Source organism: Panulirus ornatus, chromosome 11 (genome assembly GCF_036320965.1).
Source record: "Panulirus ornatus isolate Po-2019 chromosome 11, ASM3632096v1, whole genome shotgun sequence".
Taxonomy (NCBI): domain Eukaryota; kingdom Metazoa; phylum Arthropoda; class Malacostraca; order Decapoda; family Palinuridae; genus Panulirus; species Panulirus ornatus.
In genome coordinates this window covers 6,926,656-6,948,127 of record NC_092234.1, presented here as the reverse complement: position 1 = coordinate 6,948,127, position 21,472 = coordinate 6,926,656, and the positions used below count along the sequence as shown (strand labels likewise).

The 21,472-nt window shown below is 48.6% G+C and overlaps 1 protein-coding gene across 12 annotated transcripts in view; it reads right to left on the bottom strand.

Moving 5' to 3' along the window:
* LOC139751258 (WD repeat-containing protein 47) overlaps positions 1 to 21,472 on the bottom strand; it is a 184,781-nt gene that overhangs the window by 82,458 nt on the left and 80,851 nt on the right. For 11 of the 12 annotated variants that reach the window (XM_071666536.1, XM_071666538.1, XM_071666533.1 and 8 more), the window contains 2 exons: positions 20,358 to 20,460; positions 13,443 to 13,526 (listed from right to left, as the gene is read on the bottom strand). In XM_071666536.1, coding sequence (XP_071522637.1) covers positions 13,443 to 13,526; positions 20,358 to 20,460 — 187 coding nt within the window. The remainder of the gene's footprint in view (positions 1 to 13,442; positions 13,527 to 20,357; positions 20,461 to 21,472) is intronic. The other variant, XM_071666543.1, reaches the window with a different exon arrangement.

Here is a 21,472-nt window from a genome sequence, read left to right as displayed (position 1 = left end):
CGGTCAGGGGTAGGGAGGTTCTGACTAACGCCCTTGCCAGGCTGTCGCAGAAGCTGGTACGTCAGTAGGGACAGGGGGGCGCCCCGAGGAACGAGGATGTGGGTTGGTACTGCAGTATGGCCCTCGCCATCCTTGGATGTGATGGCCTGGTATTCTGACCTAGCCCTCGAGCCGATGCCAGAGCTATCTCAACATACTTAAAGGGTCGTATCGTTGTGCTCAAGGGCCGCACCATCGTCCTTAAGAGGGTATAACATCTTCTTGACAAAGATCCTTCCTTACTCACACCACACTAACCCATGAGTTTCTTTCTGACCTCTTCCACTGCCACAAATAGCCTCCTTAAGACCCAGTGGTCTGAAACTATTTGGACCCCTTTGTATTCCACTGTTTACCACTGCAGTCTCTCCTCTCACCCAACAACTACAGAAACCTTCATCCGCGCTGACCGAAAAGGTGCACAACATTTATGGAGATGAATTATGCATACCCGCAGCTCATTTAAAAAAAAGAAGTGGAGTAATTATCCAGCAAGATTAATGGTGCCGAGACTGCTTCCTGTACGAGCCGGACGAAAACAAATTCATCTCACCATACGAGCAAAGACAATCAAATTCCGTCGGGAAATCCACATCATTTTTTTTTTTTGAGCGACATCTGTACAGAGCACATGCAATGTGGCGTAACGGAGGTGAGGACTGATAAGAGGCACTGATATTAGACCTGTTTCCCTTCGCCCCTCGCCCAGGGAGGGTAATCTGGCGGACCTGGGGTGGCATGAGGCAGCAGCGGTGGTGGGGGGGTTAATAAGGCGTACCCCGTCTGGCCGGCCGACCAGCACCTCACTTCGCCCGGGGCCTCATGACCTCCTTCACGCACTGACACACATAGTCACACGCCGCCAAGCGCTCAAGCACTGGCTTTCCACGCGCACCACGACGCCAAGCGTTCAAGCAGTGGCTTCCCACGCGCACCACGCCGCCAAGCGCACAAGCACTGACTTACCACGTGCACCACATTGGCACGTATGGCCGACACGTCGACGGACGTAACTGCCTCGTATCCTACGACACGTGCCTACGTGTTTGGGAACCCCCTGAGCACCATGGTACGACCTGTCACACGAAGGTCAACACAGGTACGCGTTAAAGCCTGGGTCGTAATCATGAGTGTGCGTGTAAGTCAATAAATAAGCCAATACATTAGTCAATAATTAAATACATAATGACGTATTGAATTTAGGCAGCCCCTCGACTGAAAAGACACAGATGAGGTATTACAGCAACTAGTTCACTAATCATAAAAGAGCTTATGATCAAGGTGTGTGTGTGTGTGTGTGTGTGTGTGTGGACAGGAGCTAGCGACTAGGACGGGTGAATACAAGCGAATCATCCAAAATAACAGAACATGCTCGGCTAAAGGCGTCTCCATCGTCACCTCCTGCCAGTCATGTTCCGCAGGCTCTGTTCCCTCGTCTCCACCAACATGAATATGCAAGTGAAAAAAAAAAAAAGCACGACGGTACGACCCTAGAGAGCAACGGTGCGACCTCTGGGCAGGACGACCTGACCCTTTGGGAAGAGTCCCGACCCATAACCTGCGGCACGCGACTTGACGCTTCTTCCCACTGTTTCAGGGTACAGACCAGCCATACGAGGATGAGCCGTTGTTAATACTTCCTTCTTTCCTCGAAGCTATGGATTTAACCTCCGTCCGTATTTCCTTCTTTCGTGTTTCCCTCGGGTCCACAAACACCCGGGGAGATTAAATCAATCCTTCCTGCCTTTACTTTGTATTCTTATCTTTACCTTTTCAATCGAGCGAACTTCGACTTGGGTCACACCTGATCCTGTGCCGCGTACAGACCACACAACTCAAGACGTGCTGCACAGCAACACACACACAACACCAAAAACCATCACCACCACAGCACAACCATATCGCGGAACAGACCACGCCCGCCACAGTATATCCTCGCCAACTTATAAGGGTTCCCTTGCGTGTTCATCTCCCATGTTTTGTTCACATTACCACACAGGTCGGATGATGTGGACGGGTATTAACACCGTGAATCACGTCAGGGTGGCATCCACTTGGCGAGGGGGGTCTGGATCGCATACAGACGAAGGCCACTGGTTCACATTCCTCAGTCCCATGCGGTTCTCTACCCAATGGAAACAACGGCTGGTGCGAGAACCAGGAACCACCGAGCAAAGGCTGGAAACCTCAGCCACAAGACACAATTGAATGTGAGGGGGAAACAGACACCTGGTAAGCAAAGGCTGGACACATATCAACCACTAAACGCACGCCATGGACACACAAACCACACAGCCAAACCTGAAAAGACTTCACACAACAGAAGCAAGGAATGGAACAGCTAATAAGGAACCACTGCATAAACCTTGAAGATCTCACCCACTGGAAGCAAAGAATAAGAAGGGTAAACAGACACCACTGAGCGGCATTTGAGGACCTCACCCACTGGAAGCAAGCAAGAAGGGAAAACAAGGAACCACCATTCCATACTGAGTAACCCATCGCATCAGAATGCAAAGGATAATAAATGATCCCTTCCACAAGAAAATAGGAAAATCCAAGATACTTTTCATTCCTAATCCATGAGAGAATCCGGACGAACCTCCAGTACCCGGGTGTGAAGTTCAAAGGTCGTCATCGTAGCCATACCAATAAACAAGGATGAGTGTGTTTCCAGCGGCGGGAGACAGTCACTGCTGGACTGAACAATATGACTTTATTAAGGCGAGTACTCATCGCCGTGATGCGACCCTTGACCTTGTCCTTGATGGTTGGGTTAAAGACCAAAGCCATCACAGCCATTGGGAGGCAACGACAAGTTTAAGGATCACTATTTTACTCGTGCTCTTGGGAGTTGAAACCATCAGACGTGAAAAAAAAAAATACTCGGAGTTAATTCTTTAACCTACAAAAGTTATCCCTTCCCGTATTTCGAATGAACGAATAAAAACTAAAATAACTATCCAACAACCTATCACATAAAGACGTTAATGATTTAAAGCAATCCCCCATGAAACCTCCCGCTAAAATCTCGCCCGGCAGCGGTGCACCGGAGCGGCGACACCAGTCAGCGACCCGCCCACCGGGGTAACTAATATATAGCCAACACTGAACTCCTCAGCCCACGCTCCCTAAACCCTGTAATTTTGACCAAATGAAACTGCCTTAAAGTCCTCGGTCTCTGGCAGCAAAAACTGACTACAGCACGCTTTAAAGGGAGGGTGAATCTAGAAACTGAACAATATGAAGGAAACGTTAAGACGTTGGTTGCATAAGCTAGCGGGAAACCTGGAACCTACGTAATAAGAGGCGGATGAACTCGAATGCTACACAATTTGGCGCGAGACCGACTCACAAACATGGCGGGGGTATCAAGTACAACAAACATGAGTGGGAAAACAGGAAACCAAGTAATCTAACGGGAACAAGTTCACCCTGAACACACACGTTAAATCATTGAACACGAGAGTGACAGAGCGGAGAAATAAGAAGTGGGTAAAGCCAGCCCTTGAAAAGCAATATATGGCAGGATGGGTAATACAGCAGAACATCGTATAATACGGTAACGGGACACACTCCTCGATAAAGAGATGGCACACAAAAGCATCGAACGGATCTGGTACATCACGAAGGTCTGGCAGAGACAAATTACTGTATATCTTATGTATCCGATGAACAAGATGAGTACGACCCCTGAAGGGAGTACGAACCCTAGAGCAAGATGATATGGCCCTTGAACGAGACGGTATGACCCTTGAACAAGACGGTAAAACCCCTGAACAAGACGGTGCAACTCCTGAACAAGACGGTACGACCACAGAACACGACGGTACGACCAAAGAACAAGACGGTACGACCAAAGAACACGACGGTACGACCAAAGAACACGACGATTGCACTCGGTGGCCCAGCGGTCCGGCCACTCTCCCGGTGGAGGGGGATCGAGTTTCTGGAGGCGTTAAGCGCGATACGAAGCAACCAGCGTGGTCACAAGGTACAAGGAGTAGGTGGAGAACACTCCCAGCAGGTAACCTGACCCGTGTATCATCCAACCATCCATATATGCTGAGGAGGACCGACCGACCCAGCCAGGAATATGTGCGTGTGTGTGTGTCTACGTGTCGTATACATGGGTCACCCTCTGTAACCTGGGTGATATATCACTCTCCACTCCATAAACATGGGTTGTTCTGGTGGGTTGGTGATTTGGGGCTTTAGGCCTCTCAACTGCCCGGGTCGTTCGGGACGTCGACGTCAAGTAATAACCACTGGTCGAAAAGAAAAAAAAAACCTTTCCGGTGTCGCAGCCAATTCTAAGACCACACAGACACTCTCTCATTACGTACACGCCCCGCGGGTGCTCATCCATCACGCAGTGTCTGTAACTGTGAAATGAATCCATGGGGACGTCACCTCATCCCTGTAGTCTTGCCACATTAACGACCCAGTCTTCATACACGCGCTCAACTCTGTCTAGCTCACCCTACGCCATAGAAAATGGGTTGGTAATATAGACAGATCAACATTTGTACTCCTCCCTCGGAGCAACCTTGGCACAGCTCGAGTGATGATGGACGCACAGACCGTGGACCTACGTCCGTATATATAAGATATGGCAATACGCCCTCCCTGCCCACATTACTCGCCTCCTGAATCCACCTGAACCACACACACACACACACACACACACCACACACACGTGAGTCATGCCCGCGTAAAAACACTCGTCTATCCAAAGTGACAATTCATCTTGACCCTCTTCTGCCACAGCTGGTTTGCCTCATGGAACCGCAGCTATTTCCCTTTCTGTTCCTCAAATCTATTCTCCAATCTATATCTCTATTTCACAGATTCTTATGATACCTGTGTCGCAATCTCCGTATTATTCTCCCACGTCAGTTTCTCATAAACACAAAAAAAAAAAAAACGCCGAGCGACACCTTAAGAGGGGGTACGTACACCCAATATACACGTAGGTACACTTGGTCCCTATACCCACACCCCCTGTTGCCTCCAGACGAAACCTCCCCCCCCATCCCCCACTTGTACCCCGGGAGCGTCCTGGTTAACTGAGGGAGTCGGTGAGGTGGACGGTCAGGGAGGCGCCAGCGCTGGGGCAGGAGGTGAGAGAGGTGCCCCTGACACCTTTTAATGGATCATGATGGATGGTGGCTAGTGGCACGGGTGGAGACCGTGACGTCACGCTACACACACACACACACACACACACACACACACAGAAACTCTCCCTCCTGGTAGGTGGTAGCCGACCAGGGAGGTATATGACTGGTACTGGGAGGGTGAGTGACAGCTGGGCAGTGAGCTAGCGTTGCAGTGGCTGTCATGTGTCACTCCTCCGGCCCAGATTGTTGTCTCGTCATTTCGCCTCACCCACATCCGGGCAGCTGGCATCCATGTTCACAAACACACAATCTTTCCTCCTTATGCATAAAACATGACGCCATGTGACTAACACGACCCTTTCTTCGTAATTCTAGATCTTCCAGCGGCGAACGCTACGCGGTAGCCCTAGCCTAGCCTTTCGGCAGAACCACGTCTTCTTAAGTCCTCTTATGTCAGTATTCTTCACTACACGTATCAACAATCACCACCGGGTGCATCTATCACTGCAATGATGGTGATCAATTTGCCTCCAGAAGGCGTGCGAGGGCTGTGAAATGACAACACACACACACACACACACACACACACACACACACACACACACACACACAAAGATTCACGCACGGGCCCGACTAAGTTCGAACCTTGGGCGCAGCAATCATTTCACAGCCACCCCAGGCATTCGTCCTCCACTCGGGGCTGGTCGATAAATGTATGTGTGTGTGTGTGTGTGTGTGTGTGTGTGTGTGTATGTGTGTGTGTGTGTGTGTGTAAATACCTCACCATACTAAGCCTAAAATGGAAATACTACCAAAATTTCGCATCGTCTTCGACCGCCACACTTTCTAAACCGCGGCACACGTTAACTTTCTCCTCTACTTTCCTGAGGTACGTGAGAATATCGCCCAGTCTGGACCTGCTGGCTCCGAGAAGGAAAGAGTCACGCAGCAGTGTGGGAGGCTCGTCGTCCAGTGACGTAACTCAATATGACTTGGGGGAGAATATGGCACACCCCTACGACCACGGAACACCCCGATTACGACCTTTAGGTCAGGTAAGTCTTAGCCCTTTTGACCTGATCCCCTACGGGGATTTGATTGGTCAGATGGTCTGCCAGTCTATCACACCCGGGGGGTCGAACGGAGGTGCTCCAAATGGGGTGATTAATCAAGGTTTACTTCCCCTCTCATGATTCGTGTCTCATGAAGCCGCTGCCATGCCCGTCGCGTCGTCCCGAAAAAAAAGGAAAAATACTTTTATATGGAACATTAATAATCCAGTAATACCCTTTAATGTATCGTGAGCTACAGCTGTCAGTACTATAACGCAATCACCTCACCGACTTGTGGATGGGAGTCACGTTTCACCTTGAGAGTACACTTGCGAATTTTAAATTCGTTATCCGAATTCGAAAAGGGAGAATGACGTTGTTTCACGGAAGGTTCTGCCGAGCGCTATGAGATTTCCCGGGCCCGACACTCACTACTCACCCACCGTGCGTAGTGCTCACCGCATGCATGACGTGTGAGGTACAAAACTTCTTGCTACCTGCAAAAACGCTGGAGCTCTGCCGCCCTAATTGGTCCGCGGAGCACGACGGAAGGTGGTCCGTGCGACGCTATACACCACGACGGTACGAACTATGAGTTCGACGGCCTGGTCGCTAACCTGATGCTGAAGGATGTGGTTCCACACTAAGCCATTACATCCATGGGTTCGGGTCCACATTGGTTCGAGTTTTGAGCGCGGAAGTCTGCCCATAGCCAACCAAGAAGTTCATCCTCCCCTAAGACTTGTCGATAAACGGATACCTGGCTTAGACTTGAGGTAAAGGCTAAGAGACAAGTCAATAGCGAGTTTGAAACTCTCTCCCCGTAACGCACAAAACGGTAATCATAAAAATCAATCTCAAATAGCGCACACACACACACACACACACACACACACACACACACACACACACACACACACACACACGGCACAAGAGCCTTCACAAGCTTAATAAGGCAGCTGACTACAAGGGGACAAACCCAGGAGGGTTGGTGGATGAGGGCACGGAAGAGGAGGAGTTGGAGGAGGGGGAGGGGGATGTTAGAGAGAGAGAGAGAGAGAGAGAGAGAGAGAGAGAGAGAGAGAGAGAGAGAGAGAGAGAGAGAGAGAGAGAGAGCACAACATCCACCACTAACACGAACACTCTCACACTCACTGGTGTTACTCGCGTTTCTCACCAGATGACCTTAAAAACCCTTGCGCACGGCGGCGGTTCGACTCTCCTCCATCAGGATGGGTACGACCCCTTCGGTATGAGGGTCGTCCTCTGACCTGTATACATACATGCCCACGTCTGCCACATACCACGCTGGCTACAAGCTCCTCCCGATACAGATGACTCAACCTGCACAAACTTATCACCCAACTGGATGGAACAGGATTACGGGGCATCTATAAATCCTTATGACAAAATGGGGGAAAAAATACAAAGCAATTTCCTATGTGCTTCTCGCAGAAATTCGCTTTGATTTAACCTCTTTGGCACGACAGTGCGACCCTTGAGAACGACGTTACGACCCTTGACCACGACGTTACGACCCTTGAGCACGACATTACGACACTTAAGCACGACGTTAAGATTTGCGAGTAGGATGACCCAGCCTTTGACCCGATCCTTAGGAGGTCAGGTCGCAAACCAGACCATCACATCCGTCTCGTCAAGCATAAGGGAGTTAAGTGACGTAGAGTCTTTAAACTCAATCCATGGTCAACCCTGAGGGGTGAAGGAGGAGGGGGGAGGGGGAGGTGTCGTAAACGATGACGCAACAACAACCGTATGACGTATAAGACGAAGAAGACTGGCGCACGATCAGTTGAGCAAGAAGAAGAGGTGGATGGGGACGACACAACCATCACCACAGGTCCCGCTCCCAGCGGCACCAACCACCCACCCTCGTCAGGAGGCGGACGATACACACAGTAGGTCCCCTTCAGCCATCGTGATGTCAGAGGAATGAGGGAACCAAGGAGCCGTCACGCCACTATTTTTAGACGGTCGAGGCGGCCACGGTGTAGACGGGGGTGGTCCTTCAGGGTGTCCTGCCACTTAAGAGGGAGGGGGGTCACCTTGCCAGCCTCTCTCTCTCTCTCTCTCTCTCTCTCTCTCTCTCTCTCTCTCTCTCCCCTTGACGTGTGTGTGTGTGTGTGTGTGTGTGTGTGTGTGTGTGTGTGTGTGTGTGTGTGTGTGTGTGTGTGTGGAGGGGGGGGGTGAGGTGAGTCAACAGGCCGCCTGCTGGGGTTTCATGTTCGTCTGGTGTCAGGTGGTGTCACAGGCATTCCTGGAATCTGGTGCCAAGTGGTGTCACAAGCAGGTAGTCCTGGGATCCGTAACCCTAGTCTGATGGGCCAGTGGTGTCACACATTAGGCATTCCTGGAATCAGCAACTCTCCCGACGGGTTCTCCAACACAACTCAACCAACCGATGTAAATCGAGTGTGTATCTCGTGGTCCCCGAACATGACAAGCGCTGCTTAACTTTTCTCCGTTTATTCACTAGATTCCGAGCTGACGATGCAGACTGACGTCGCTGAAATCGCCCGCGTTCCTCAGCAGATCAGACACTCGACAGTGACCATTCCCACTGCGCTCACGTCACGCCAAAAGAAATGGGTCATCAGAATGGTATTCCGAAATGGATTCCCGGACGAGGTTTCCAGTGAGGGGCCGGTGGCGCCCATGGATCAGGCCCCGCCAGCAGACGAACAATATTTGCATACGTAATGACCGGAAGCAGCAGTGGAACCTACAAGAGATCACAAGAACGCCGCCTTATGGAACCTTCTGGATAAGCCACCTTCGTAATGACAATAATCTAGAAACTTGCGTCACTTTGTGACCGTCTAAATAAGGCAGCAAGTGTCTGCCTGAGTGCTTTGTGGTCTATAAAATACTTTGTGACTTTACGACAGGGCAAACCCCGGGTGCTCTGTAAATATTCCAACCCACACAGACGAATATTCCTCACCATACACACGTATACCCAAGCAGTTTTCATGTATCCTTTATATATAAACCTGCCAGTCAATCATCACAGAACCTTTCCAATACAAGCGACACAATTCAAAGCCCTAATATCTACCCCATGAGTTCTGTCTGGTCTCCTTCAGGATGATCACTGTCCCGTATATCCCAACACTCCCCAACTGACAATGAATAGCACTCTTAAACACACGTTTCCCAAGGAGACCTCCATCATCAAATAGCAAAGGTTATTTTAACTGTAGCTAGGGATAACACGGCTGCGCACCGAGACGCTCCTCCTGATGCAGTGACACCTCCTGCAGCAGTACCACATCCTGCAGCAGTAACACCACCTGCAGCAGTACCACATCATGTAGCAGTAAAACCTCCTGCAGCAGTACCACCTCCTACAGTAGTAACATCTGCAGCAGTACCACCTCCTGCAGCAGTAACACCGCCTGCAGCAGTACCACCTCCTGCAGCAGTAACACCGCCTGCAGCAGTACCACCTCCTGTAGTAATAACATCTCCTGCAGCAGTAAGGTCGCACATTATCTTAACATTCTTTGGAGCGTCAAATCGCAAGTCATGGTATGGCAATAAGAAAGGCAATAAGATTAGCAGCAGGGGGGCGCCAGGCCCCATACTATTCACTGTCTCACCCTTCCTGGTCAATCTCCTCCCACACCATCAATCTCCACCTACTCCATCAATCTCCACCTACTCCATCAATCTCCACACCAACTCCATCAATCTCCACCCACTCCATCAATCTCTACATGGGGAAGTACGTCTCTGAATTAGGCCTTCGGGGAGCACTATCGTTAAATTCATGAGAGTGGAAAGAAATTCTTCCGTGTAAATCGAGCATCAAAAGAAAGGTGGAAAGAATTCCCATGCAATTTCCACCATGAGGGAAATTACACTCTTGGCATTAGAGTCTGCTAGCTTGTACAGTGTCGATCTAACTCAACCATTCCGTTTTCATTCCATGAAACTCAGTCCAATGGAAATACAAGTGTCACCGTGTCCCATTCTCGCCAGGTAGAGTTACGACACTAATTCCTTCCTACATCAACTTTGCTCTGTGTCTCCCGTTGGTTGGAAACTCAATATTTTCCCCATGCCTCTTTCTTCATCTCATCCCTCTAGCCACAGCAAACTCTCGTCATTCCTTTAATCCCACGTACTTCCGCCCGTAATCTCTCAAGAGAGGGTCTGTACCTACCACCAACTGGCATATGAAACAAACTCCTCACTCCGGTTTTGGCACAGAAGTGGCGAGTTAAATTCATCTTTGCAATACAACTCTTGTGAAAGGGGGCCATAACTCTCGATCAAAAACCAACTGGGAAGGGGTTTGGGAGGAGGGAGATGCTGGCAGGCAGGCGCTAGGCATTCATGGTTCATGGAAATTTTGCTACGTCCTGGGAACGTGTGTGTGTGTGTGTGTGTGTGTGTGTGTGTGTGTGTGTGTGTGTGTGTGTGTGTGTGACTCCGTGCGCACAAGAGTGACGGCCCTTCGAGTTGTGACGTCCCCTGCTTTTGGCCGGACCCCCTTCAAGGGTCACGTCAGGCCATCGTACCCTAAGGGGGTCGTCACGTCGTGATGAAGGGTCGTACCGTCGTGCTCATGGGTCGTTCCGCCGTTCACAAGGGTCGCGTCGGCGTGTGCAGAAGGACGTATCGTCGTGCTCCCGGGGCCGTACCGTGGTACTCAAAAAAACCGTAGTTCTCTTGGGATTTTTTGGTACAGATGACCTCACAATTACGTGCCCGAAGAAGACCATCAAGGCAACCTTGAAGTACTCCGTGCTGGACTGAGGCGTGAGGCACACGTGACACACGCCAGAAGACGACACCAACGGAAACTGCGGCAGGATAACAGTATACTGTGGGACACATGGCGTGTGGGGCACATGGCTGGGGCTCCCCCCCACAACCAACCATCACCAACACAACCAGTGCTAATCACCGTCAACACTAAGCCATGATTGGCGCTCCCATCTCTGCATGAACGACCTCACCCACGTACAGGCTTACTCGGGTAACCCACCCACACCCCACTTCAGAATGAGTGAACCCCACCACGTACAAGCTTTACCCATCCCGTACTCACATACCCACCCCACACCGGCACGGGACCCTCCTGAACTCCCCGGGTCTGGGCTAATCACCCTGTCACATCCCTGGGGCTGTCTCTCGTTTTCTAAATGCAATATTCATCAGGAGAGCCAAGCATGCCAGACCTTCCATGACCAAAAACAGACTTTAACGGCAAAGGGTTTCTGGCCCCCCAGACTTACACAGAAGAACCACCACATTTCTACACCGAACCAAACGTGTCCGACCTGAATGTCGTCTTTTTCCGGCTGATTAATTAACGTGCCTTTGTATACCGTCTCATTAAAAGACCTCTCGACAATAATAACTATAATAGCTATAATAATGATAATAATCTGAGCTCAGAACATTAATCTGGCGAAGGTTTGCGTGGCGACACGCAAGTTCCCCCGGTCACATTACGTTTGGTCAAATCAGGAGTGTCTCTGCGACCTATATTTGGAGTTATCGTCTTCTTGACCGCTTGAACACGACAGTGTGACCCCTGAACACGACGGTGCGACTGATGATCACAACGGTACGACACCTGAACACGACGGTGCGACTGTTGATCACGACGGTGCGACCCCTGAACACGACGGTGCGACTGTTGATCACAACGGTACGACCCTTGAACACGAAGCTATGACTGCTGATCACGACGGTACGACTGCTAATCACCACGGCACGACCTTTGAACACCACGGTACGACTGCTGATCACGACGGTACGACCCTTCGGTACGGCGGCTACTATCCCTGAACATGACAGCATTAAACAACCTTCACATTCCGAGGGGTACATGACTTATCCCCAGCACGTGCACATCCAGCATATACACGTCACTGTACATGTACACACAACGTACGCAAGACGGTGTGCATGTACATACAGATCATGCAGGATGGTGTACATGTACGTAGATGCATAGAGTGCAAGACGCACCACACGTACATCCACGGTATAGAGAATGCTGCAGATGTACATCTAGAGCAAGTAGGATGTTGTGCATGTACAGCCAGAGTATGCAAAACGTTGTACAAGTACATCCGAAGTATGTAGCCTGCTACATAGGTACAACCAGTGTATAGGGGACTGTATGCATGTACACCCAGGTACAACCAGTTTATAGGGGACTGTATGCATGCACACTCAGGTACAACCAGTGTATAGGGGACTGTATGCATGTACACCCAGGTACAACCAGTGTATAGGGGACTGTATGCATGTACACCCAGAGTGAGAACGACTATGTACATGTACATTCAAGTATATGAAGTATGCTTCGCATATACATCCACAGTATGTGGGACGGTGTACATGTGCACCCAGTGTTTGGAGGACGCTGTACACGTACATCTAGCATACGTGGGAAGCTGTACAGGCAAATCGAGCATACGAAGGCCAGTGTACGTACGTACACATCCAATGTGCGTAGGAAGCTGTACATGTTCGACCTGTACGTCCAGCGTATGTAGGACGGTGTACATGCATCAGACCACCAGTTTTTCCTCCCTGCAAGACACCACGGCCACACATCACAGTCCCACGCCCTCCCACACACACACACACACACACACACACACACACATACAACACACACACACACAAACAACCACACACCAAACGACTGTACACCAAGACAACACCAAGACAACGTACACTGTGTTAACCTCCAACCCGCAGGGACACTGGAGTACACTCTGTGGCCAACAAAATCATTGTGAAATTCATCTCTGTCCTTCATCTTGGAGAATTACTGTGCCTTCACGCGCCCCCAGTCAAGCGACGCCTGGGGCAAGGCGCGAACAATATGGTCCAGGGGTAACTTAACCCCATCAGGAACCACGACAATACGATCCATTAATGCACGGGGGTAAGGACCCTGGGGCGCACGACGATAACGACCCTTGGGCATAAGACAGCCTAACGCCTTCCATGTCGGGCGTCAAGGACCAAGTAGTCCATCGTAAGCGAAGGGTCGTACCGTCGTCTGCTCTCAAGGCTGTACCGTTGCTCTCGAGGATCGTACCGTCGTGACTTATGGGGTACGGTGGGATTCAAACCTTTCGGTGGTGGGTAAGGGAGGGGAAAAGTGGGAGGGCATGGGGTGGAGGGAGAGATGGAGGGTGGGGAGGGGAGGGTGTGTTAACATAACACTCACCGTCCGTGTGGATGTCACTCGAGGACGGGCGAGGCTAGGCGGGTGCTGCTGGTCCTGCAAGTTACACGGGCCGTCCAGACTTACCTGCGGGAGGAGGGGAAAAGAAAGATACAATCGCGTCAACTGACACCATCACTCGGACTATAAACATTCATTATCCACAGAAATACAAAAATTATGGGTAAAAAAGCATAACAGGTGAGCATCAAGTGAGGCCATGAATCTTTCTCTGTGCTTGGGGAGGTGGGGTGGGTTGGATGATCTGGCGAAGCAGGTATGCGATACTCAAAACCCGAGGGAGGGAGGGAGGAACTAGGGCAAAAGAACACGACCAGACACTCCGTTACCCAACGACTCGAAGGGGAACAACCTACGCAAGCCTCCTCCCATCCCACACACACACACACACACACACACACACACATACCCCACCCGACACCTCAGACCATCTCCTCAACTCTTCACGTGGGACCTCACATCACTTCAAACAGCCAACAAGCTACGGCCTGGACGTGAAAATATAGGAACCAGAGAAACTTAGAGACCATATAGGGAGACCGAGTAACACAAGCCCTTGTGGTCTATGATGAGGTCATCTACTGGAGGGTAATCGTCTCTCAAAATTCCTAATCTCAACAGATGGAGACGGGACAGTTGCGCCGTTATTGTAAAAATTTGTGTAAATAGGAGTCTAGTTTCAAAGGCGGGGCTGTGAGTCCCCTAAGCATTCAGTCCACGGATACAAGCACAAACCAGACGGGTCAGTAGTCTCTCTCTCTCTCTCTCTCTCTCTCTCTCTCTCTCTCTCTCTCTCTCTCTCTCTCTCTCTCTCTCTCTTTCTCTTGCTTTAAAACTTATTTACTGATTTTGCATATATATATATATATATATATATATATATATATATATATATATATATATATATATATATATATATATATATGGGTGTGTGTGTGTGTGTGTGTGTGTGTGTGTGTGTGTGTGTGTGTGTGTGAGAGAGAATCTGAATGTGATCAGGACTGTGCGACTGATGGCAATAATAATAACTTAACGCTGAGGGCTTCTACGACCCAGGCAGCTCAGTGATAGTCCCACAGCCCATATAACCAACCAAACCAGTGTCATTTATCCGGCACGACCTATAAACGGAGCCAATCGACCCATCTATTCATCGCACGAGTAACCATAGCCTTTGCAATGTAAGGCTAACGTTATCTTACAACTGAGAACCGCTATGTATAGTTATCTTACAACTGAGAACCGCTATGTATAGTTATCTTACAACTGAGAACCGCTATGTATAGCGCGACTGACTCACAATCATATACAAATAAGGCGAATGGTAGTTTTTTTTTTCTTTAAGTTCTAATATCTATATTTGTCTAAAATTTCAAGGCTAAAGATTTCAATTGATGGAGGTTACAATGTTCTTACAGCGAATTAGCACTGTGCCCTTCCCATGATGAAACACAAGACCCATTTTCTACGAAGGCTTTATTTACAGCTTCATGTTAACAGAGAAAATGTGTCATGGTTTATTTACAACTTCATGTTAACAAAGAAAATGTGTCAGGGTCGCTGGGAAGTGACGTCAACAGATGCCCCAAACGTCGCCACAAGTTCTCTTAAAACACCATATTTTACGTCATTTCCGTCAAAATCATAAATACTTCACCGTAACCCCTGCAAACGGACACCATCAAGGTTACTTGGCCAATGTTTACAGAAGTAATCGCATTCCACAGAAAAAAAAAAAAAAAACAGATATTAGGCCTACGGAAGAAAATCTGACTGTCGTGAAGGTATGCCAGCAGACGTCAACAAACAAATTCAACCCATTGAATACGAGGTACGACCCTTAAAGTATGACAGTAGAACCTTTGAGCACGACGGTGCTACCCTCGATCATGACGGTACGACCCTTAAGCACGCGGATACTAACCCCTGAGCACGACGAATAAGACCCCACAGGCATCAATGAATGCCTGGCTTCTGTAAGCGCGCTCGAAAGGCCTGCACACGACAACAGACCAGCGAGTCCTTTTCGAGACTCTTGACAGCAAGATAGATCAGAAACTGGGAGCTTAAAGTGGTGAGAGTGTGAAGGCCAACGGATAACTTAAGACTGATCCCCGTGACACTCCACTTATTACGTCCATCCAATCTGACTCAGATGTTACTGGTGGTAGTGTTGGTGCTACTGGTGGTAGCGTTGGTGCTACCGGTGGTAGTGTTGGTGTCACTGGTTGGTGGTAGTGGTGGTGGTATGGCTGTTCTACAGCTGGAGATCCGGGGTGGAGCCAACAATGAGAGAAGATGGGCACGATGAGGCAAGAGAAGAAGCCATGGTGTGCGGGTGTGCGGGCAAGACGGGACTGACTGCACGTGGCCTCATGAACCATGATGGCTGTATTATGCCAGCACACACCAATCCCCCTCCTCAACACTGGCACTCACCAACACACTCTACACCCCCATGACCCATCCTGCTGTACCTCACCACTATACCCCTCCACCACACTCCATGCTGTTCTCTCCCACCCTCCTGCACCTCACCACCCACCCTTCACCACACTCTTCACTGCTAAGTCCCACCCCCTCCCAAACCTCACCACACACCCTCCAGTACATTCTACAATGCCAAATCCCACCCTGCTACACCTCACCACCACACTCTACACTGCCGGGTCCCTCCCTGCTTCACTATCAATCAGTAAAATAATCACTGGTCCATCTCTTACCATACAATGCATCCAGTCATGATAGAGGCCCTTGGATGAGACTGATACATGACGATACAAAACCCTCCCTACAGCTTTATAAAAGCCTGCGCTACCTCCCTATACCTTATGGGAGCATCACCCACAATGCGGAACACGTGGGAAGAATGGCACGGGCGTCTATACAAGCCTAGCGTCTCACAACGCTACAGCGGAATGACTCCCTTCCACACCTGGTCACAACATATCAATAAGCCTTGTGATTCTATAAAATCCAACAGACTCTGTAGTGTATTACAGTGCATCACAATAAGCATCTGGGTTCTCGGTATGCTACGTGGCTCAGTATAATCCTCCAGAACGTCTTAACAGTCCTTTGTGTGCATATCCTGGCTCTTCGAATCCCCACCAAGATCTTTCAATGCGCTATTGTCTACAATGTAGCCCATCCGAACGGTTCAATAAGGCTTTATACTTCTCTGTTCCAGACACTTCAACAGGCTGTCTCCCCTGACCCACTGGTTCGTTAAGAACGTAAACGCTGTCACAGGGGAGGGAGCATGAGTTCGGGCGAGGTAGGCGGGTGGGTGTACAGGAGGTTGGGAGTGGCGTGCGGTTCCGGGCCCACTGTACTGTGAGGCTGGCGGCAGCTGGCCAGGCGAACAGTCAGGCAGACAGTTCCGGGGTCACCTGCTACAAGGTCGCACGCCATCGTCGTCTAACCTCATACCTCCTCACCATTTCACAACCCATTCCTTTAACTCTTATCACCCATCACTCGAACCCTCCTCCCTCCACACACACAGCCTAGTCCCCTTGCGGGGCCTCTAACCCACACCTGGTCCCATGTACACCTTCGTCTCCCCGCAAACAGGCCTGGACACCCCACCTCCAGCACCTGGGTAACCTCATGGCCTCTAGCCGGCCGTACTAGTACACACGCCTCCGGCCATCATATAGAGGCCCACAACACCGACCTAACGTGACTTGCAACACTACAGCCCATAGGGGAAGTTCCAATGGTGGAACACGGACCAAAGGGAAGCCTGTATACTCCTAGGGAGGGATCCGGACCACAGTGAGGGGCAGCAGGCTCCCAGGGAGGGACACTGGCCACAGGAAAAGTAGCAGGATCCCAGTGAGGGATGCGGCCACTATACTAGGCACAGCTTTTCATCTGGGGGATTCTAGTAAACTGGATGAAGCAAATGAGGGAGGACAGGCTACTCAGCGAGCATCTAGTGTCAGGTGCGAGGGTTCGATTCACAGATATTAGGCTCCAAACATTCCTCGATAAACTGATAGCCTCCTCCATCTGCTCCATGTACTACCCAGGTCACTCCACCCTCCACGTACGACACCCAGGGACAACACGACCACGAAAGTATTCCATTCCCTCTCGGTCTGACCACACGACGCCATGTGAAGGTGTCTGAGGGAATAAGTGGGCGAGTCTTCACAAGCTGCCTCACGCAACTCGTGAGACGGAGACGGGAGGGGCTACGTAACAAGGACGTAAACACGGCAGAGCCGTATCACAGGCATCATCACGCGGCTACACCGCCCAGAACGACAAGACTTGCGACGGTTGGTTGGTTGGTTGACACCCTTTGATGACCCCTCACACTTATGCGCCTCGGTTAACATCTTTGTTTACATCCCCTAAACTAACTGTAAGGGTGTGCCATACATGACAGGTTGCTCGGTTCACACCTATATTGACATCTACAAGACCTGTAAGGGTGTTACAAGAGCTGTAAGGGTGTGTTGTGATACATTCCAGCTTTTTTGGCTAACAAATGTATTGACATCCTGTACAATATCTGAGTCTTCCTTATTTCACAGATTGATTAACGTATGTATCTATGTCCTCTACATTAACTGTAAGGGGTGTGCCATACATTACAGATTGGCTGGTCCACACCTGCATCTACACTCCTTGCACACTAATAAGGGCGTGGCATACATTGCTGGCTGAGACGAGGACACAGAGGAGGCCACGATAGTACAATAAGGAAGGCAGGCGAGATATGAACGATAGGTAGACTGCTAGGGGTAGGAACAAAGAGGCAACGGGATGCGCGGGTCAGGAGGGTCAAGAGTATCTCGGGTCGGGATCGGCTCATCAACAGGAACCAACATCTCCCGCCCTCCTTCGTCCCCGACCAGTTCACTTTCACCTCCTGACCCTGGTCTATTACCCTCTCAAATGACTCATCTTAAACCGATCACCTTCACGCCGGAATCACCGGGAAACTATTATACTCTCGCATACTTTCGCTTCCCTCCAAATTGAAATGGACAAGACGATTGGTCACGAAGACTATAAATGCGATGCTCGGAATTCTGGTCAATGTTTCCTATTTACATTGATAAGACCATCCTCGACGACAGGAATTAACAAGATCACTTGCAGAAGTGTGTGTGTGTGTGTGTGTGTGTGTGTGTGTGTGTGTGTGTGTGTGTGTGTGGTTTTGGTGCATTACACATGACAACTAGAGAATGGTTCTGAGCGAATGTGGCCTTTCTACGTCTGTTACTGGCTATAGACCTCTGGCGCGCGAGTGTGTATGTGTGTGTAATATATATATATATATATATATATATATATATATATATATATATATATATATATATACATTCATCATACTTTGTCGCTGTCTCCCGCGTTAGCAAAGTAGCGCACGGAAACAGAAGAAAGAATGGCCCAACCCACCCACATACACATGTATATGCATACACGTCCACACACGCACATATACATACTTATACATTTCAACGTATACATATATATACATACACAGACATATACATATATACACATGTACATAATTCAACTTGCTGCCTTTATTCATTCCCGTCGCCACCCCACCACACATGAAATTACAACGCCCTCTCCCCGCAAGCGAGCGAGGTGGCGCTACGAAAGGACAACAAAGGTCACATACGTTCATAGTCTCTAGCTTTCATGTACAAAGCACCGAAACCACAGCTCCCTTTCCATATCCAGGCCCCACAAAACCTTCCATGGTTTACCCTACACGCTTCACATGCCCTGGTTCAATCCACTGACAGCACGTCGACCCCGGAATACCACATCGTTCCAATTCACTCTATTCCTTGCATGCCTTTCACCCTCCTGCATGTTCAGGCCCTGATCGCTCAAAATCTTTTTCACTCCATCCTTCCATCCCCAATTTGGTGTCCCACCTCTGACACATATATCCTCTTTGTCAATCTTTCCTCACTCATTCTCTCCATGTGACCAAACTATTTCAATACACCCTCTTCTGCTCTCTCAACCACACTCTTTTTATTACCACACATCTCTCTTACCCTTTCATTACTTACTCGATCAAACCATCTCATATATATATATGGTGAATGAGAATCTTACAATTGTATAGTTGTCAAAAGAACGGTCCCCCACCCAGCTAAGTCATCTTCATGGTCCCCTGAACCCAGCCTGGTCTGGTGTCCCCTTCAGTTACCTCTGGACCCTCCGCCCAGTTCTAGGGTACACCTTGGTAACTTCTGGGCCCTCCATCTAGTCTGACAATAAACTCGGCAGCCCCCTTAACCCCAGCTTGGTCTGGTATTCACATTAGTGGCACCTAGACTCAGGCAAGGTCTATGATCCACTTTGCCAGCCCCCTTTACCCTAGCTTGGTTTAGGATCCACCTTGGTGGCACCTAGACACAGCTTGGTCTGTGGTCTATCTTGACATTCCCATGGACATTTGGCTTAGTGTGGAGCCTACTGAGAAAACTAATAATTCTGTCCTCTAATGAATCACAACTTCATGATGTTATGAAAACCACTCCGTATCAAATACAAATTAACCACAAGTTCAAAAGCCTAACCAACAAGATGAAACAAAGAAAACATTTTAATAAGAAGGCTAACGGGGTCTTTTAAAGACTATATTCTTCAGTCCAACTATAAGGACATGGACACTGCAGAAAAGGCTATCAAAATAAAATATATATCCATTTAAAGCATTAAAAGCTACAAGATTAAAATACATCCATCACACCCCATCCTTCACCACAAACAACTTGATTATTCCTCCATCTGTCTCAACAGGTTCTGCAAAGTTTCACCACATGATCTTCACAATAAATCACAAACCAAAATTATAATCGCTAATTCGTTTATCATCAATGAAATTGAGTTACAGATGAAAATATTTACCTTCATCGAGTCGTACGACTGGAGATATGGAGGCGGGTGTGTCGCTGGGTTGATGGTTTCATTTGGCGCTCCCATGGGTGGTGGCATCACCCCAGGCATCATCCTAATAAATAAAAGGAAAAGATGGTCAGTTTACTATTCAAATCAGAGGGCAGTCGGCAAAACAATTAAAAGAGAAAGACAATAAGTAATGATATGGGAGAACATAGTTAGCATTATACCTCATACTTGGGGAGAGATTGCTATGCTGATTCAATTATTTCACTTCTTGTCACAAATCATAATTCATGTAGAATCCACACTCCAAAGGACTAATACACCTTCCACATTAATTATCAGAATGAAACAATAACCTACAATTTGCTGACCACATACATCAAAGAAAAATAATTATTATCAGTATCATTATTGCTATCATCACTATCATCTTTATTATCATCATTACTGTAATAGCTTCTCCAGAGAGGATGTGACCAGTCTTTGAACTCAGTTTGAATAATTCTGAGGGTCAGGTCAGAAAGGTCATCTTCATTAAATCACATCTTCCATATACTCTAATGTTCACTAAATGATGTCCTTAATACACATATCTTCACGACAGCCTCATCTTCATAACATCATCTTAATCTACATTATCCCATTACACTCATTACATCCTTATCTCCACTCAGCTAGGATCATTCTTTGTTCATTATACTCTTCTTTATTACACCCTTACCTTCACAAACACCTTAATTTTCACAATACTCTTAGTTTTATTAAGCTAGGTTCAAAGCCAGCCTTCAGCAGCCCTTAAGCCTACTTCACTATTCTTTTCTTCACTACACCCTCATCCCCTTATCTTCACTATACTTGGTTCCAGTGAACTAAGTTCATCAATCTCTCCTAAAGTACACCTTCATCTTCAAAACAGTCTTATTTTCATTGAGCTACATTTGCTATACTCTTCTTCACAACAACCTCATCTTCACAAAACCCTTATTTTCACTAAGCTAGGTTCAATATATCCTACACTTCATCCTCATCTTCAAAATATCTGTTTCTTCACTAAGCTTGGTCACCAAGCTCTTCTTCAATGCCTTCTCATCTTCATTATACCCATATCATCACTACAT